Genomic DNA, 20,188 nt, shown 5'->3' with positions numbered 1-20,188 from the left:
AAAGATAAGAGACAAATTCCTACAATAAATAGAAGCAAAGATGTGTTACATTAATTTTTCTAATTTTACTGTTTGAAATTGGAATCAGTAATTTGATCGGATCAGTCTCTTCATGCCTAGTGCAGGCACTCTTAAGAAACACTTTTCATATGCAGGGTTTTTCTTCCTTTTCTTGGTCTTTTTCAGATTTTTCTGTGGAGAAAAACTTTTTTGATCCTTTTTCTCCACTTTTGAATCTGGTCTTACTTAGGTGGCCCAACAGAGTGATACTCGTAAAGCTTTAGATAACATTATTTCACATATCATCAATGCAACACAGCTTTCTTTTAGTATCTGTAAGGACATTTATCTTTTCAGTCAACACAAATAATTGTGCATATAAAAGCATTTTTATGAGTTTAACTGTTCAAAAATATGAATAATTTACTTGACACCATTGCTGTGGAGTACTGAATAAAACAGAAGAGAATCTCAGTCGATCAGGAGGTATTCTCATTATCAAGTGATCTCATCAATGAAAAAAATCTTTTTTTTTTTTTTTTATGTAAAACATAGGGGCCCCTATGTTAATGGCCCCTGTGTTGTTTAATGTCACTATTTAAAATAAAAGGGCACTAGCATCAGAGGTAATACTTCCATTTTCTTCCAACTGTGGCGAGAAAGCTTATCCTACTCAACTGTCCGTGGAAGGGATTTTTATAGTCCCTTGCAGAACCATAAAAAGGGGTGGGTTGGTTTTGGTTTTTTGTTTTGTTTTTGGTTTTGGTTTTTTGTCTGTTTGTTTTTTTGGTAATACAGCTCTTTCTAAATCTAAGATTTTGCAAGCCACATTGAGAAATTTGGATACACCTTGCTTGTTAGCAATAAAAATATTGAACTGTTGAACCCTTAAGGTAATTAGGGAATTTTTTTTTAATACCTCATCTTCTCTACTTGATTAAATTTTATTCCTGTGCTCTGCAGTAGTAGTTCTGTTCATGTGCTCCTTTCAGGTTTTGGTCAACTAATGGTCTGCTGTGTTTCATGCTGCTTGATTTTCTTTAATTTGTGTGGTTCTGGTTAGGATATGTTGAAATAGGGGAGTTAAACAGCAGACATCATCCAGATGCATGTATTTGGTATGTTTGGAGATAATATTATCTGGCCAGCTACAAGTGGGGTCGGTTCTTTTCTTAGTGAAGTTTATGAAAAGAATTCAATCAAGATGATACGTGCAAAGATACTCTGTCTCATGAAATCCCCAAAGCCACGAATAGTTGGAGACTTGGAAAATATACTGGATAAGTATCACTATATTTACCTTGCTCTAAAACTTTTTTAAAGCAATCTGCTGATTCTTGTAATTTTCTTAAACATCTATCGATTTTTGTTAAACAACATCTTCAGGAGTTTTCTTGGAACATAATGAACATTAAAACCAGATTAGACCAAAATCTGATTAGCCTAGTATTTTGTCTTTTATAGCAGTGATCACCTTAATTCATTATTTGCCAAACAAAATTACCAATTTCCAATGCTTTTGGGGAGAGGGAGGAATACACGTCCTAAAGGGAAGGTTTACAGCATTTAAACAGGTTAAAGCGTGATTGTCTGAAGGAGATCAAAAAGCTGGCTTGAATACAGTTCTTACCTGTAGCTAGACTGATTAAAGTGAAAGTAAAATTAAATAATAAAATGGGCATGTCGTGTTGCTATTGGCAAGCACTGCTAGCTGTAACTCAGGATTGAGACTTTCTGTGACTCGTTCTAGCTGTTGTGAGTCCAAAGTAATGTAGGAATCATCCAATTTCTGCTATGTTCAGAAACACTTTAGTTTTTCTGTGGGGCAAATCCCAGCTCTCATCCTTGAACATGGACGGTTTTGCAGGGAGCTGCTTGTACTCTAGTAGGTGCAGGGGAGATTTAGGGAAGCCTACCTCAGGGGTGTTCATGGGCTGCAGACTGCAGAGCCTGGTTACTCGCAAGCTGTTGATCAGCACTGCCAGTGGAGATATTTAGCTGGAACAAGTACAAATTCCCACACAGCAGCCCACACTAGGTGATTTCTTCCCCCTCCATTTCCTGCTGCCTGAGCCATAGTACCTTCAGGTTTAGCATAACAAACATTATCTCTGCCAGAGAGATAACCTACCAGAAAGGGAATGCTAAAATAGCAGCCTTTCACTGACAAAAAGACACAAAAGGACATTAGGTAAAAAAAAAAAAAAAAAAGTCTCATTGTGACTGGTATGAGCTGCCATACTGGTAGATTTGATAATTTTTTTTCTCCAGTCTATTAAAACTTTTTAAAGAAGTAGTGAATGAGTTTAGTATCAAGGAAATACTGTGGATCTCTGCTGAGCAGTAATTATGGGTAGGTGTTTTTCAAAACCCTTTATGAAAACCAAGATGGAGGTGGATAAAAAAGGTTTGACAATTCAAAAAGGGGGGGGGGAACCACCAGAAAACCCCAAACCACTTCTACTTTGAGACATGCAAATGACTATAGTAATTTTTATCAAGCCTGGCATTTGAAAATTAATGCTTGACACGGACAACTAAGACAACATGAATGGCCATATTATGTGTAGGACTGAAGATTAAATGAGGTTTTCTTGAGTTTGAATTCTGTTTGCATCCATAGAGAAGCTTTGGTATTTATTTGGTAATTATTTGAACCAGGTAATAATTCTGTGCTGAAAACTTCAGTTGCTAGTTAACTTAAAATACATTTTTAACCTTTGTAAGGCTATTGAGCAAATCCTTGGGGAAGAACATTTATAGACACACAGAGGGCAAGGAGTGCTGGCACCAGAGATTTGTTAAAAGCAAATTGTTCCTGACCACCTTGTCTTCTGTGATGAAGTGACTGGCTTGGTGGATGAAGGGCAAGCCACGGATGTCATTTTCCTTGACTTCAGCAAGGCATTCAACACTGTTTCCTCTAGCATCGTCATAGCAAAACTGGAGAAATATAGACTGGTTAGGTGGACAACAAGGTGGGTGGAAAAGGGTAATGGTCAGCAGTTCAAAGTCCAGATGGTAGCCAGTTGTTATTGGCATTCCTTTTAAGTCGGCACCAAGGCCCGTGCTATTTAACAGCCTGGACAACAGGATGAAACGCTAAGAGAGACCTAAGAAATTAACTGTGGTTCTTTAAGGGAAAAATTTAACTTTATTATATTTCTGAAGTTCATTTAAAAATAGATGTATTATCTTTAAAAATCATAGAAATACTTGACCTGAAATTACTGTTTATCTTGAGCATTTTTCCCATGCTTAGGTAACTTGCTGGTAAGAGATTTGGAACCTGTGAACACAAGATCAAAATATTAGCAAACTGGGTTTTTTTTTCCTTTATAATTTATAATTTAATCAAATTTTATGTATGTGTATGGAGTCTAATAATAATCATTGGTATGAAGGGTTAGAAAACTGCAATAACTAAGCAAAGAATTTAAAGCTGGTCTGTTATATAAGTCAAAGGATCATCATTAATTTTAGATGGAAATTAAAAAGGTGCTTTATTTTCAAAATTCCCTTTTGAAGCTATATTCTGTCTCTGTCACCTCTGTTTTTTGGGGAGTGATGAGATAAACTGGAAAGTAATCTTAATTCCTAGCTATAATTAGAAATACAGTCTTAAGGTTTCTTTTACTATTATTTGTTAGGAATCCCAGAATTTATATTCATCTCTTCCCCTCTTAGTGGGTGTTTTTTTTTAATATTTGGCTTTTGTCAGTTTAAGCTGTTTTTTCAGTAAGTGTTTTGAAGTAACTTGAAGAGAAATAATGCTATACTATATAGCCTCTTCCCTTCTTCAGACCACATTCCCACTTACAAAATGCATCTCTGCTTCCTTCTTTCACAAGAATATGTTCATCCTTAATTGTTCAGCACCTTTCTCTTCTCCTTAGAGTTCTTTAGTTTTGTATCGATATTTTAATTGTTCAATGCTTTTGGTTCTTAAGCGATGAGTGCACAGGCAGTTAACAAAACACAAAATAGTGAAGGAGAAAAAAAGCCATTCTTTGCATTTACAATCAAGATTTCCAAACTTCTGTTGAACTTTTAGTGGCACCGGTATATCTGAGTGTAAACAGCATGTGTAGGCATATAAAATAATTATGTTGTGACAGAGGTGGTCTTGTTAATGAACTTGAACTGATAGTCATTATGCTTTTAACCTTTATTCAGTGACACAGGTCCAGTTTTATGCAGTTTAATGGGAACAATAAATATCTGTTTCTTTAAATTAAAAAAATTTATCATGCAATAGACAGAACTTCTTAATAATCATAGCTAATTGCATTTCTTTCCTCCTCAGAAGAAGGTAGTTGCTAAATGCTGTATTAATGCATATACAATTAAAAAGTGAATGCTTGCATTTGTAAATCAGTCACTGTAGAATCTTATCACTAACGTACAGATAAATCCTTGCATTGAACTGAAATACACTTGATACGGGTAATAGAGAATGCGATGAACCTTTTACGAATGTGTGATAAAACAAATCATGCAAACTAAATAATAGTATCTCTAGAGACCAATTAGTTTCTTCAACAAATAGACCGGTTTCCATGCTGATTGATGATAGTATCTCTGTATCTTTCAGGTACTGGGTATGGTGGGTTAAGGATGTACTTTCTCTTGTGCATGATAAAAGGCTTAAAGCAATGTCACCTGATTTCATGGGCTGCGACACCCTCTGATACAGCCTGTGATCATAAGAACCAAAAATTTAAAAATGAGTCTGAGAGGAGCTGCGGTGCTTCCTGCAAGGTGTTAATTCTTCAGTTTTTATGTCCATAAGCAAGTAACACTGCTAGGATCACTGGTCTAAAGCGCTCACCCAAGGGCTGCTGCCCTTCTGCTGTTTCTGTACCTTTGGGCCCCAATAACATTATGTATGATTATACAGGTCACTAATTGAATTTTCTAAGGGGAGAGGGGAGTTTAATTCCAATAGTTTATATTTCACTTCAGCAAATTCAAAATAAAATGTATAATTTACTTAGCGAATTGGATTACCAAGCTGTGTAGCTTTTGATCGATTTGGAAATCTGCATGTTCCTTTCCTCTGGGTAGAAAACTTCAGATAATAAGACAAAAAGCATTATAGAAGAAAAAGCTGTCTTAGAAGTGACCTTATTAAGCCACTTGTTTGAGTAACTGAAAATAAATTAGCAGTATCTTTCTCTGCTTTTATATATAGCAAAATTAAACTGAATAAACCCACTGAATTAAGCTTGATTTATTTAGTTTCAAACTGAAGTTGGCCTAAACGTACATGTTTTGTTGATACTAGAGATTAATATTAACCTAATACTTTATATTAAACTCAGTATAAATACATATTTTCCCCATATTATCTGGCAATATTTGCTCCACTTATTCAGTGGTTCTGCAAATACTGTTAGATAGCAAAAAGCTGTGTGCTTGCCCTTAATAGAAATTTCAAAAAAGCTGCTTAATAAAATGACAAAATATGTAAACTTTTCTATTTTTCTTTCATGTTTATTTAAAAGAGGAAAGTCTGTAGTCTGAACTGCTGGGATCTGTTCTACAGAGCTATAGAAAGATATACGTGCTCCAAAAATAGGAGGATCTCCGTATACCTTAGAAAAAGCAGCAACTCAAGCATGCGACTCTTTCTGCTCACAGTGAAGACTGTAGCCATGCAAAATTTGAGATCACAGGCCCTTGGAGTTGAACATCTGGGGAACAATGCAAGTTCTTTCCTACTAAAAACAGCTCAGAACATCAGCTGACCCATACCCATATTTTTGTGGTGTTTATCCCATCTTGCAAGTGTTATAAAATCTTTTCATGAGAAGATGTATGTGAAAAGCTGTTGCAAGTCTTCCATTGAGGAGCTTGTGTCTCTAACCTAGTAGGTGAGAAGTCCTGAAATACCTCAGACTCTTCATGGGGAGGTGGGGGGAGAGTGGTTAACAGCAGTTGTCACCTCTTTGGTAAAAACTAAGCAAAGATGGAAAGCAGTCTTTCCAGACTCTAGGAAAGAGATCTTGAACATCACATTTCTTGAGGTTTTTCTTCAGTGGCTCAGTGCAGCTGGCTGGCATAAGTTTACACCTAAGTGAGTACAGTTCAGGAAGTTTTGTTGTTCAGTCATGGAACAAACTTCTCTGGAGATCTTGAATCATAGTAGTTATCTCCTGAAGAACAGCTTAAAAATTTTGCAGGTTGTAGGTGATTTGTTCGTAGGAATGATTCTCCAATACATCCAGTACAAGCGTGGCTATTCTTGCAGTGATAGTAATATAAGGACGAGGCATAGTCAGTCATACCAGCAACCACCTACACATGCTCTAGAAATACACTGATGAAATTCCACAGACTACTCACACATGGGTTCCTGTGTTGCTCATAGATTAGAGTGGATTGTTTTAATTGTTTTACTGATATTCCATTGGAAAAGATTATCCAAAAGTAGTTCTCCAAAACAGTCTCAGAATAGCAGTTTCTGCAAGTCACTGCCCGTATTAAAATACAGCAGATCTTACCTGGAGAGAACGCAATATTGTATTAGCTAGAGAGAAAAACAATTACTATCGTTGTGCCAAACTTCCAAGTTCATTCTCCTCTGCTGAAAACAATGTGGAGAAATAGGTATCAATCTTTGTCCACAAATCCTGATATTTTCAGGCACATAAAAAATAGAGAATATTTTCATTCTGCAGTTTCCTATTGATGCTGGCAGAAGGTCAGCAATGTGTTAACTTCTACTCCCCAGCACATTTTAAGATTTCAGAAGATGCTTAGTTTTATAAAGCTCTCCATGTACCCTGCTTCCCTTGAATTCAGCAGAAGCTTTGTGATCTTGTAAAGCAACAACAGAGTTAATCCAGTGTTGAGAGCTTTTAAAACTCTTACCCTAGAAAAGTAGCACTGATTTATACAAGAGGTTAAAGCCCTTAGATCACACCACCAAAAAAGGGAAACTATTTCCAGTGCGGCATTGCCCAGTACGTGTGTTTATTGGAAAAGCTACCTGAACAGAAGCCAAAATAATCTCCTAAGAACTGGCTTTAAACAAGCAAATTATGAACAAAATAACAATTGACTGAAAAATCTTGAAGAAAGAAAGTGTACAATATTTAAAGTTGTTCCATTTTATCATCAGACTCCTCAGTGTCTGAAGAGAGAGCACTTGAAAAGGTAGTTTCATTTCTGTCTCCTCAAATTCCAACTCACAGTATTCTCGGATATTCCTCTCTTCAACGTTAATGCCAATCATTATTTTCCTTTTCTAAATGCAGCCTCTTTGTCCCATGCAACTATAGAAAAAACCAAACCTGTAGCTGTTCCACATCCTATTCATCCATTATTTTTAATTCCTGATGTGAAAAACGTAACAATATTGGTATGCGGGAGGCCAGGGTGCTCTTTGCTTGGTATTTCTCATATTGAGTCATCATATGTGAGTCATTGTGTGTAGGTTCTTGGGTCCCTCCCCCACCTCCATAGTTTGATACTAGTTGTGACTTAGTTTAATAAAACTTTAAGGCATTTTTTATCTCAAGAGTTCCTACATATGCAGCGTGTACTGCTACTCCACAGGCTACCGGGGGCAACTTTCAGTTTCACTCTTCACTGTTTGTTTGCTATTTCTAAGCAAAGGACTGTTATCTGTAAAATGAGTCAGAATGGGTCTTTTGTTCTTCTTTTTCCTTATGAAACTAATAGCAACATAACCCTTCAAATTAATGTTTGTGTTTTATTTTTCAACATGGCAGTATTTTTGAAGTAGACACACTTTTCAGATTAACGATAAAAGCAATAGGTTTGTGTTTATTTCCACTTGTCTTTGTATGTCTGCGAGAACAGCAGACTTTGTTGTAACAGCAGATCTGCTGTAGTGCTCAGTTCAGCTCCGTGTCTTAAACTAGTTTCGTACCTTTACCAGCATAATTAATTTAAAAGTATTACATACTTAGTTTTAATGCTGTGAAAAAAGGCTCTGTGCGATTACAGTATTTGGGGCAGTTTAGAAAACTGGCAGCGACAACGTGCCTGATGGTTAATACTCTATCTGTATTGGCTTTGTGGCTCTCGCAGTGCCTTTGTATATGTCTAGACAACAACTTCCTAGATAACAAATTCCCTGTAAAGCAGATTAAGTTTTAAAGCTTGGGGAAGACACCAAGGGACTACTGGAGTGCGAAAAGCTGAATTTTTACTAGTCTTTTTGCTGAAAAGGTTAAAGGATAGGACAAAATAATTTTTTTTTTTGTCCTACATGTATTTTAATACGTACCAGTTCATACTGATAATGCGTAACTTTCTGAGAAGAGTTTTCAGTTTGTACTGTGGTTCGTATTATAAACACTCATCAGCAGTTCATTCCAGAAAGAGGATAATCCCTTCTGTTGAGAAGCAGTATAGAAAGGAGTACTGAAAAGAGTGAGCATTTAAAAGGGATAAACGTAGAAGAGAAATGCAGTTCTGTTGAAAATTTGAAGAAACTACTACATTGTGTGCCAGAGAAGAAACAGAGGAACTGGTAAGTTGATTTGGATGGTAAAGCTAAAGGCTTAGAAGATACTGAGCCTTGCTGCGACTTTAAATACTAAGGTTTAAATAAAGTATGTTGTCATATGAAACGTGGCTGGTGCTCCATGTGGAGAAGGGTCAAAGGTAGATAGATGAGAGCAGCATAAAATAACTGTAGTAATAGTGTTTGGGGTGCACTTGTAAATGAAATATTATTATAATAATTATAATACGAAAAAAAAATTGTGAATTCATACATATGTGTCCTGCGGTGTCATTTATTCTCTAGGGAAATAGCGTAACTTCCAAAGAAAGTTAATTTGTATTAACATGAGAGTGTTGTGAAGAAGCTGTGTGGGCTTGTGAACAGTTTCATTGATTTAGAATAGCTTCCTGAAATGATGTATGAGCATAAGGCTTAAAAAATAATACATAGCTAAGTTATGTCCACTGCTTCCTTATATTCCCCAAGTATTATGTTGCCATATGGTACTTGTTTACAATTTGCTAATAATATGGTTTGAATGAGAAAACAATAACTTATCCTATTATCCAAAATGCAACTAGATGGTTAACAAGCAGGTAACGCATCAGCTCTAGAACGTTATAAATGAAAATAATTGTATTTAACGCAAAGCATATATGTATTTGGGTGTTCTAATAGTTTCTTTTGGTATTGCAGGAAACAGCATACTCCACTCAGCAGCAGACAGTGTGACAAGTGCAGTACAGAAGGCAAGTCAGGCTTTGAATGAGCGTGGTGAAAGGCTAGGTCGAGCAGAAGAAAAGACAGAGGAGCTGAAAAACAGTGCTCAGCAGTTTGCAGAAACTGCACACAAGGTAAGATTTTGGCAGGATAAGGCTCTCAGTAGGTTACAGTCACACATTCCTTTATTTTGAGAGGAGGAAGCTCTAGAAAGAATTGCAGTCAGTCACTGTTTACAAACAGCTTGCTGTTTTCCTTGATACTGTTCCTCACTTGGCAGATTTCTGGTTTATAACGTCTTCTGTGCATAGATCTGAGGTTTGCTGTATTTCCACTTGAACTGAAGCTACCTGTCTTTGCTTTCTTGAAGCGTATTTCAAATCCATCTTCCCACTCTGTTTGGTACTATTCCTCACACTTTGCGCAGCAGTGTAGTGAAATTGTTGTTAATCCCCTTTGATAAGCAGTCATAGGTCTGTGACTGTCTGTTTCTAAAGACGTATCTTTTTATGTCTGGAAATGTTATTTATGAGGATTTTGAGGCATTGGTCCATCTCAGGAATGTTAGGGACATTCCCTATTCTTGGTGGAAGGTATTGATAGTACTCTCTGCCTGTTGCTTCTGCATGTGCATAATGGTGCTGAGCTTCCATCTCTGACAGAAATTCTAGGCATCCACAGCATCTGATTTGGTGGCTAACACATCCACAGCAGACAGAATGCTTTTCAAAAAAAAGGTAAAAGTTTTCTGAACATGAGCAACCATTTTAGCATGCAAGTTTAATAGTTTTGCTGCTTAGCACATGTTAGGCTTCATCATGCTTATGCCAAAAAATGCCTGGCTACTGCATTAACACTAGAAATCCTAGATTGATAACTTGCGGTTCTATACAAGCCTCTGTCTTGTGACATTTTAAAGATTACATAAAACAACTTTTTAAATATTTACTGGGATAATCCTCCACTTTGTGGTCCATTTAGATTAGCATGGTTCAGCTTAGTGGCCTGAGTGTGGTACGAGCCTGCTCTTGGAGTTTTTCATCTAACACCACCACCTTCCCCCCCCCCCCCCCCCCCCCCCCCAGTGACAGTAACTATGTCAACTTAGAAAACCAACCTTAAACAGCAGCTACCGCTTCTTCTAGGATAGGGGGCAAAAGGTTTGCTACTTTAGAGTAAAGCATAGAATGCTGCTTGGTGGGGAGTTCAAAAATGAAAAATGCCTCTGATAGTTGGGCTGCTATGAATCTTGATTAAGATTTAAATAGGTTTCATTAGTGCATGTTGCCCTTTCATCTTCCACATGTGCAGAACAGCAGTTCTGCAGATGAAGACATGCTGTGAACAGAAACAAATCTTTTCAACAGGTTCTATTAGGAAAATCTTATTTTAAAAATCTCAGGGTTAAAGGATGCAGTATTATAATAAAAATACCATCTTTGATAGTCTGTGCTGTACCATATTTAGAAATAAAAATTTACACAATCCTGATGTAATAATTCAAAACAAAAATTGGAGAGAAACATAGCAGGAATGGTGAAGAAGCTAAAAACATCCACAAGGTGGTTTTTTTTTTAATCAAAAAATGTGGGAAAATTCTCGATCAGGATTTTGTACATAGTAATTTGATTTTACATGTCTCTGTGGCAATAAGTGAGAACAGTTTCTACTGTTCTCAAAGTGATGCAGAATGGAAAAGGATAATCCCCATTTGGACTGTGTGCTGGACTGAGATGTATGAAATCTTCCTGCCCGTCCAGTTCTGCAAAATAGCAGATTACCACACTTCCTCAGATGAGTGTGATGCCATGTGCTGTTGAAGCTATCCCAATTACTAGCTGCCTGAAACAGGAGTGTGACAGTCTTTCAGTGGATGATAGTTAAGGATTTGTAATAAATGCTTGGGTTTTGTCTTTTTAACAAGAAAATAACATCTTTGGGTTTGAGGAAAACAAAATATAGTTTAGTTCTTCAAGGACTGCAAATGAATACTTGTCATGTTAATGATGATAAGGATAACTTAGTAAAATGGGGTTTACAACATTTTTGTTCTTGCAAATTTTTCTGTATTGGTGCCCCAAGTCTTGAATTGTATCTTAGAGGTGCAGTGGTCCTGCAATTCCTCTACTGTTGTCTCACAAAAATGCATAGGACAGCCACCCAGGAATGTATTAGGTTAGAGAGACTGTTGTTTTATGGTGGTGTGCTTTGGTTTGCAAAAGAGTTTTGTTGGGGTTTTGGTGGAGCATTTATGAATAAGTACAGTATTGTTTATTGGTAACGTTCCTCTGGTTAAGTCTTTGAGGGGTAGCTGCTACTCTGATTTTGGAAGTTGTTTGTACAGAAAAGAAAACATATTACTCCAGTGAAACCAGGAAAGTGAGGTCCAGCTGAGTGTTGCTTAAATGGCAAAATTGCAACTTTCCGGCAAAACATTGACAGTGAAGAGAAAGGCACCAATTTTAACATACTAGTATTTGTGAACAGTTTGTGCAGCAAAGCAGAGTTCCCATTTTGGTTGCTTTGTAGTTGCCTTCAGTAAAATGGTAAAAGTACTTTGAATTATTGTCAGCCCATAATTAATTTCACCGCTGTAGTATCATGACTGGATACAGATTTCTCTTACAGCTTAATTTGTATGTCTGGATGATACTTGGGCAACAAACAGGAGGAGCTGGAAGCCATTGTGCAGCAGGAAAACTGTGATACCATTGCAATCACATGGTGGGGTGACTTGCACAACTGGAGTGCTGCAATGGATGGCTATAAACCCTTCAGAAGGGACAGGCAAGGAAGGCGAGGCGGTGGGGTAGCCCTGTATGTTAGGGAGTGTTTGGATAGCTTAGAGCTTGATGATGGTGACAATAGGGTTGAGCGTTTATGGGTAAGAATCAAGGGGAAGGCCAACAAGGCAGATATCATGGTGGGAGTCTGTTACAGACCACCCAACCAGGATGAAGAGGCAGACGAAATATTCTATAAGCAGCTGGGAAGTCTCACAGTCGCTAGCCCTTGTTCTTGTGGGGGACTTCAACTTACCAGATGTCTGCTGGAAATACAATACAGCAGAGAGGAAACAGCCTAGGAGGTTCCTGGAGTGTGTGGAAGAGAACTTCCTGACACAGCTGGTGAGGGAGCCAACTGGGGAAGGTGCCCTGCTGGACCTCTTGTTTGCGAACAGAGAAGGACTTGTGGGTGATGTGATGGTTGGAGGCTGTCTTGGGCACAGCGATCATGAAATGACAGAGATTTCAATTCTCAGAGAAGTAAGGAAGGGGGTCAGCAGACTTGGACTACTTGGACTACTACTACCTTGGACTTCTGGAGGGCAGATTTTGGCCTGTTTAGGAGCCTGACAGAGTCCCTTTGGAGGCAGTCCTGATGGATTGCCTGAAGGGCAAAGGAGTCCAGGAAGGCTGGACATTCTTCAAGGAGGAAATCTTAAAGGCGCAGGAGCAGGCCATCCCTATGTGCCGAAAGATGAGCTGGCAAGGAAGAAGACCAGCCTGGCTGAACAGAGAGCTTTGGCTGGAACTCAGGAAAAAAGGGAGAGTTTATGACCTTTGGAAGAAGGGGCAGGCAACTCAGGAGGACTACAAAGAGGTCGTGAGGTTATCCAGGGAGAAAATTAGAAGGGCCAAAGCCCAACTAGAACTTAATGTGGCTACTGCCATAAAAGACAATAAAAAATGTTTCTATAAATACATTAGCAACAAAAGGAGGGCTAAGGAGAATCTCCATCCTTTATTGGATGCCAGGAAGGGAACATAGTGCCAAAGGATGAGGAAAAGGCTGAGGTACTTAATGCCTTCTTTGCATCAGTCTTTAATAGTAAGACCAGTTGTCCTCCAGGTACCCAGCCCCCTGAGCTGGAAGAGAGGGATGGGGAACAGAATGAAGCCCCCATAATCCAGGGGGAAATGGTTAGTAACCTGCTACACCACTTAAACACACACAAGCCTATGGGGCCGGATGGGATCTACCCAAGGGTACTGAGGGAGCTGGCAGAAGGCGCTCACCAGGCCACTTTCAATCCTTTATCAGCAGTCCTGGCTAACCAGGGAGGTCCCAGTTGACTGGAGGTTAGCAAATGTGACACCCATCTACAAGACGGGCTGGAAGGAGGATCTGGGGAACTACAGGCCTGTCAGTCTGACCTTGGTGCCGGGGAAAATTATGGAGCAGATCATCTTGAGTGCCATCACACGGCATGTACAGGACAAGCAGGTGCTCAGGCCCAGCCAGCATGGGTTTATGAAAGGCAGGTCCTGCTTGACTAACCTGATCTCCTTCTATGACAAGATGACCTGCTTAATGGATGAGGGAAATGCTGTGGATGTTACCTAGGTAGACTTTAGTAAAGCCTTTGACACGGTTTCCCACAGCATTCTCCTGGAGAAACTGGCTGCTCACGGCTTGGATGGGTGTACTCTTCCCTGGGTAAAGAACTGGCTGGACGGCCGGGCCCAGAGAGTGGTGGTGAATGGAGTTTACTCCAGTTGGCGGCCGGTCACAAGTGGTGTTCCCCAGGGCTGTGTGTTGGGGCCAGTTCTGTTTAATATCTTTATCAATGATCTGGATGAGGGGATCAAGTGCACCCTCAGTAAGTTTGCAGATGACACCAAGTTGTGCGGGAGTGTTGATCTGCTTGAGGGGAAGAAGGCTCTGGAGAGGGATCTGGACAGGCTGGATCGATGGGCCGAGGCCAGTTGTATGAGGTTCAATAAGGCTAAGTGCCAGGTTCTGCACTTGGGTCACAACAACCCCATGCAACGCTACAGGCTTGGGGAAGAGTGGCTGGAAAGCTGCCCGGCATAAAAGGACTTGGGGGTGTGTCCTGGTTTCGGCTAGGATAGAGTTGATTTTCTTCCTCGTAGCTGGTATAGTGCTGTGCTTTGGATTTTAGTATGAGAATAATATTGATAACATGCTGGTGTTTTGGCTGTTGCTAAGCAGTATTTACACTGGTCAAGGACTTTTTTTCAGCTCCCCATGCTCTGCCAGGTGCCCAAGAAGTGGGACGGGGCACAGCCAGGATAGTTGATCCAAACTGGCCAAAGGGCTATTCCATACCGTATGATGTCATGTCCAGTATATAAACTGGGGGAGTTGGCCAGGGGGTAGCGATCGCTGCTCAGGGAATGGCTGGGCGTTGGTCGGCAGGTGGTGAGCAGTTGTGTATATATATATATTTTTTTTTTTTAAGTTTTTCCCCTTTTTTCCCTCCCTTGGGTTTTGTTCCTCTCTCTCTCTTGTTGTTTTCCTTCTCAGTACAATTCATTATTATTATTACTATTATTTTGTTCCAATTATTAAACTGTTCTTATCTCAACCCACGAGTTTTCTTACTTTTTCTCTTCCGATTCTCTCCCCCATCCCACCGGGGGGGAGTGAGCGAGTGGCTGCGTGGTGCTTAGCTGCCGGCTGGGGCTAAACCACAACAGTCCTTTTTGGGTGTTGGTTGACAGCTGGGTGAATATGAGCCAGCAGTGTGCCCAGGTGGCCAAGAAAGCCAATAGCATCCTGGCTTGTATCAAAAATAGCGTGGCCAGCAGGACTAGAGAAGTGATCGTGCCCCTGTTCTCGGCACTGGTGAGGCCGCACCTCGAATACTGTGTTCAGTTTTGGGCCCCCCACTACAAGAGGGACATTGAGGTGCTGGAGCGTGTCCAGGGAAGGGCAACGAAGCTGGTGAAGGGTCTGGAGCAGAAGTCTTGTGAGGAACGGCTGAGGGAACTGGGGTTGTTTAGTCTGGAGAACAGGAGGCTGAGGGGAGACCTTATTGCTCTCTACAGCTACCTGAAAGGAGGTTGTAGTGAGGTGGGCGTTGTTCTCTTTTCCCAAGTAATAAGTGGTAAGATGAGAAGAAATGGCCTTTAGTTGCATCAGGAAAGGTTTAGATTGGCTATTAGGAAAAATTTCTTCACTGAATGGGTTATCCAGCATTGGAGCAGGCTGCCCAGGGAAGTGGTTGAGTCGCCATCCCTGGAAGTATTTGAAAGACATTTGGATGAGGTGCTTAGGGACATGGTGTAGTGGTGGTCTTGGTAGTGTTACGTTTACAGTTGGACTTGGTGATCTTAAAGGTCTTTTCCAACCTAAATGATTCTGTGATTCTACTTCAGCTATATGTCAGGTTATTTTAAGATATAAAACGTGTAATGGAGACAGTGGAAGATGCATGGCATAGAAATACTCTTTCTAGCATCTTTAAAAAACACCTTGGTCACCTGTAAATTAAAAAAAAAAAAACACACCAAAAAAAAAAAAACCCACTTAGTTTGCACCAGAAACAATAGCACTCACAGAGTGCTTCTGTTTTGGCTATCAGAGTTTGTTGAATGAAACTATATATCTATACTTAGTTGTGTAAAGGCTGGAACTTAGCTCAGGGTAACTATCAAATCCTCCTTATGACATGTTCTTCATCATCTTTGTTTGCCTCTCAAAAATTCCTTCCCCTTGTTGGTGACTGCACAGGAGCTCAGGGTTACGGATTCTGTATAATAAAAACTTGTTGTCAGAGTTGCCTGCTAAAGACACATTTTTCTGAAAAAAAATCTTGTTGTTTGAGAGGAGAAAGAAAAGTGTTGGTTGGAGTTCTTTCATGCTGAAATGCCTTTCCGGTATATCTCTACAGATAATATTTTTTTTTAAAATGGCCTATTTATGACCAGGTCCTTGAGTATTAAAGGGTTATGCCAATTAAATTTGAGTCCTTTATTGGTCAGCATTCCACTGGTAGCAAATGAGGAAAATTTAATTGCCCCTACCAGTTCTGGTTTCTAGGTAACTTCCTAGAGGGTTCACTCATCTCAGCTTTGTTAGCATGCTAGTATCTACAGATACCAATTTTTTATTATACAGAACCTAAAACTAAGTTCCTCTTGGTTTTCCAAAGTCACTTTTTATACAGGATTTAACTCACTTTAGCTCTTTCTTCTCCCTCTCGTTCCCAGTTTTAAGTCTGTTTTTGAATTATTTGAAATGGAAATAATCAGTAATCACAGAGGTAGAAAGGCAATCAGTCCTTAATTTTTCATCATTAGGTAGTGGCAGAGCTGCTGAACAGGTGTTTTAAATTACTTGTCTAGAATTTCTGATTGTATTTAACAATCCAAATCATTAGGTCTAAATGACCATTCTTTCAAGCATGTCTTTTTTTTCTAGCTTTTTTTTTTGTCTTGCTCTAGCCCTCCTCACAGGTAGCAAAATAATGGAACATTGGGAAACACAGCTATAAAAGCAGATAAATCCTGCCTCCTCAGCATGCCAACGGGAGACTTTGCCTATCCGTCACAGTAAAGGGAACAAATGCATATCTGTGTGCAAAGAAGTTATGGATTTCGGGCATCTTTTGGAGAATTCGGTTTACAAACTCTTCTGATCCAGACTAGCCGCATTAGCTTGATAGAGCTGTCATTACATATGCTCTCTCGTTAATTCGTTTTTTCTTTCTATTTCAGCTTGCCATGAAGCACAAATGCTGAGATACTGCCCAAAGTTGAAATCTTCCTGAGAGAAACTGAAAAGGCTACATTCAGCAACTTTTACAGGAGATCCAGACTTCTGTGTGCTTTTTTTCTTCCAGTTCAGTGGAGATGCATTCTTTCTGTGCAGGAAAAAGTGTTGCATTTCTACCTTTTTTGACTTACTTTTGTTCCTCTTTTGTAATATTGCTACACAGTGCTGCAGTACTTTCTACCTGTATTTCAGTTGTTACAGGAGTGAAAGCAAACAGGGGAACTGGACCAAATGACAAGCTGATCAGGATTAAAATAGTAATATTCTTCCCCAGTTGTACAGAAAATTATTTAACTGGTTGTGGACATATGTATGGAAATAAAATCCAAAGAAGAGGTATACTTCATTTTATGTAGCATCAGCAGAATGTGAATGTTGGAATTAAACACCTGGGGTTATAACTATAGTTGAGAATAGACTACTTTGTGTGGGAAACAGAAAAACTTGTTTCTTCTTCCCAATGTAGGAAGTTTTGCATGCGCCATCACCAGCATTCAGAAGTGCATATCTGAATTTCATAGGGGAATCTGTTACCAGTGCTGCATTTTGAATATTCCTATTTTCCTTCCGGATTGATTATTTGAATAGTATAATGAAACCTATGGAATGTATGCTTCAGGTTTCAAAATTGAGAAAGAAAGTAATTTTTACATCTATACACACATAGCTGTGCCTCAAACACAATCTAGAATTTAGCAATCTGGTATAAAATAACATTTCATTTTCTTTTTACCTGTGATTCTGTGGCTAAAGCCCTATGTAAATGAGAATGCAAAGGCCTGGGAAAATGAGAAGGCACTATTTTCCAAGTCATCTGTTTTTGTTAAATTCTACAGTAAGAATTTTTGCGAACACTTCAGAAATTTACCTGATTATAGAGTGACTTTTGTGTTAGCTAGTCATCTGACTTTTAAAATAGAGGCTTTCAAAAAGCATGTCTTGGTACATTAGAATCGTAACTTCTAGTTTGAGTCTCAGTTTTCAATATATATTATCACTGGAAGGGTGACTCCCTACTTCATTCTGTATTCACTATATGTAATATATGCACTGTATTCTCTTACAAAAATAAGTAGGTTACTCTTTTCCTTCACAGCTGTTTTCTTAACATTTTTAAGATGTTCTAATATGCTTCTCAAATGAAGGAAAAAAAAAAAGATGCTGCACTTTTTTTTAACCGGTAAGCTGGAAACAGAAATCCTAGCAGAAGTTTAAGCCTTCATCTTCTGAAGATGCCTGCTCTTCATTTTTGTCCTTATCTTACCGGAGAGCCATAAAGGTGGCATTATATGAATGTACTGTAGTTTTCATTTTCAATGTAGAATAAGATTTTTGCATTATTAATGACACTTTAAACAGTCTGAAATCCTCAGAGCAGTGCTTGTAAGAGAGATAAAAGCTTCTGTAGTAATTGAGAATATTTTAGTTACTGCAAGCTGAAGTAACTGAAAATCTCTTGGAAATACCCATTTTGTAATAAGATGCTTGGCTTTAGGAACACATTCTCATTTGAACTAAGGACACTGTCTAGTTAACTGATTGCATTAAAACTTTACATCTGTGGGGTTTTTTTCCTGTAATTTAAACTGTTTTGTATGAAGCTTTTTATTTAATTTCACACTGGGAATTGAGAGAAGGGGTAAATTTGTCATCTGTGTAGTACCATACGATCATTTAAATCTATTTAGCATCAGCTCTAATAGTTACTACATCCAGCACCATCAACTGAAAAGGAATTTGGCCACATCTGTTATAAATCAGAACAGGCTCATTAATGACACGAGTTCTGAACACTCCATTGAGCTATGTACAATTAAAGCTTGCCCTGGAAATGTCAGTAGCTTTCTGAGCGCTATTGTAATGACTATGGGTATTTCTGCAAATTAACCAGGAAAACAGTCCCTCATTAGAAATTAAACTTCTGCTAGAGACAAAATGTTAGGCTATTTTTTAAAAATAGCTGCATTAGAAATCAGTCAGAGAGTACATTTTTGACCACATAGCTATCTTCTGTCATCATCTTTTCCACTCCTACTTTTTTAACTGTGTTCTGCTGCTAACCTCACAAGTCTTTCTCTTGAGAGAAAGAACGAATAGGTTTTGAACTGCTGCCATCTAGCTGGTCTTCTAAGCTTGTCAATAATTTAGAAGAAACGTCTAAAACCCAGATCAGATAAACCTGAAAATAATTAGTTGTCTGAATTCAGATAAAAAGGCATAGGTTTTCAGGTGCTTACATGAATATCACCTGGACAGGACAAGGTCACAGTTGCACTGCTAAGTTCCAGACCTTTGTGAGTTGAACTGTTCTAAAACATTACTTTAGTCCCACTGACAGTTTTTCAGCATTTTTTTTTATATCCTCCAGTTAAGTGTATTGTGTTATGTATCATAACTCAGGACTTTTATCCAACCATCAAAAGCCATTTGCTATGGGAATTCTAAGTAACCTAGTGTTATTGAATGAAGGAAAAGTGGTTTGTCTGTGTGTTTACTTTGTTCTTGCTGTTCATTAAACTACAAGATTTGGTAGTTTTTAGAAAAAAAAAAAAATCAGAGGTGTATAAATGTCTATCCAAAGGTAAATCTTATAGCATTGCAATTTCCTTCTGGAACTTAGCTTGTAGTGTATACAACTTAGTATTATTAGATAGTCATGTACATAACGTATACTATATTCAGGTTAATGTTTCATATGAAAGAATGTATTTGTAAATTGTAACAACATCAATAGTTTCTTTATCTTTTTAAAGTTCTGCAAAGAATAAAAATAATGTATTGTTAGACTTGACTACTGCAAACTCTGTCTTAAAAGGCTACTTTTGTGTTTAGCAAAAGTTGTGCATTATGTGAAATATTAACAAAAATGTGCTCTCTAAAAAGTGATCTTAAAGGTAGGTAGGTTTTGCTATGATATGCCAGAATTGTAATACTTGCTGGTATCTATTGTAACCAATTCCTTGAAAGTTCTCAAAGATGTAGAAATTATTTTGTGCCATCCTGGGGGAAAAAAAAGTGGGACCTGCTCTCGAGTCATTACTGGAAGCCCTGATTTTGTCATTAAATTCTTTAACTGTGATGAAAAGAAAACTGTCCTTGGATTATTTGTCTATTCAAAATATAAACTATTTGTAAATGACATTTTGATATTTCATTCTAGCAGAATTATATTTCACTCTAGCAAAACTGAATAAAACTTAGTTTCCACTGTAATGATGAAAACTTTCTCTAGAAAGAATACTGTAATTAAAACAGAAGTAATGGATCTAGGTTCAAGGTTTTCATGTCCAAGCAGATTCCAGACAACAGTTAACACAGGTTTAAGTTAGCATCCTACCTAAAGGCTGTACAGGTTAAAAAGAACTTCTGTGTTAATTTGCTTTCATTGCTATGAAATGCTTATTGTCAAATTGTTTCTTTTGGCTATCTAATTTTATTTATAAATTTTTATCAAAGCAAAAG

General features: G+C 38.3%; 1 protein-coding gene across 6 annotated transcripts in view; it reads left to right on the top strand.

The window, feature by feature from the left end:
• STXBP6 (syntaxin binding protein 6) overlaps window positions 1–19,816 on the top strand; it is a 129,094-nt gene extending 109,278 nt beyond the window's left edge. For all 6 annotated transcript variants that reach the window (XM_075503056.1, XM_075503054.1, XM_075503051.1 and 3 more), the window contains 2 exons: window positions 9,179–9,336; window positions 16,669–19,816. In XM_075503056.1, the coding sequence (XP_075359171.1) occupies window positions 9,179–9,336; window positions 16,669–16,692 (182 nt within the window). In that variant the 3' untranslated portion in view covers window positions 16,693–19,816. The remainder of the gene's footprint in view (window positions 1–9,178; window positions 9,337–16,668) is intronic.
• Window positions 19,817–20,188: the final 372 nt, after the last annotated feature.

Source organism: Mycteria americana, chromosome 5 (assembly GCF_035582795.1).
Source record: "Mycteria americana isolate JAX WOST 10 ecotype Jacksonville Zoo and Gardens chromosome 5, USCA_MyAme_1.0, whole genome shotgun sequence".
Taxonomy (NCBI): domain Eukaryota; kingdom Metazoa; phylum Chordata; class Aves; order Ciconiiformes; family Ciconiidae; genus Mycteria; species Mycteria americana.
Note: the sequence above shows the minus strand (reverse complement) of the source record. Positions and strands in the feature narration are given on the sequence as shown.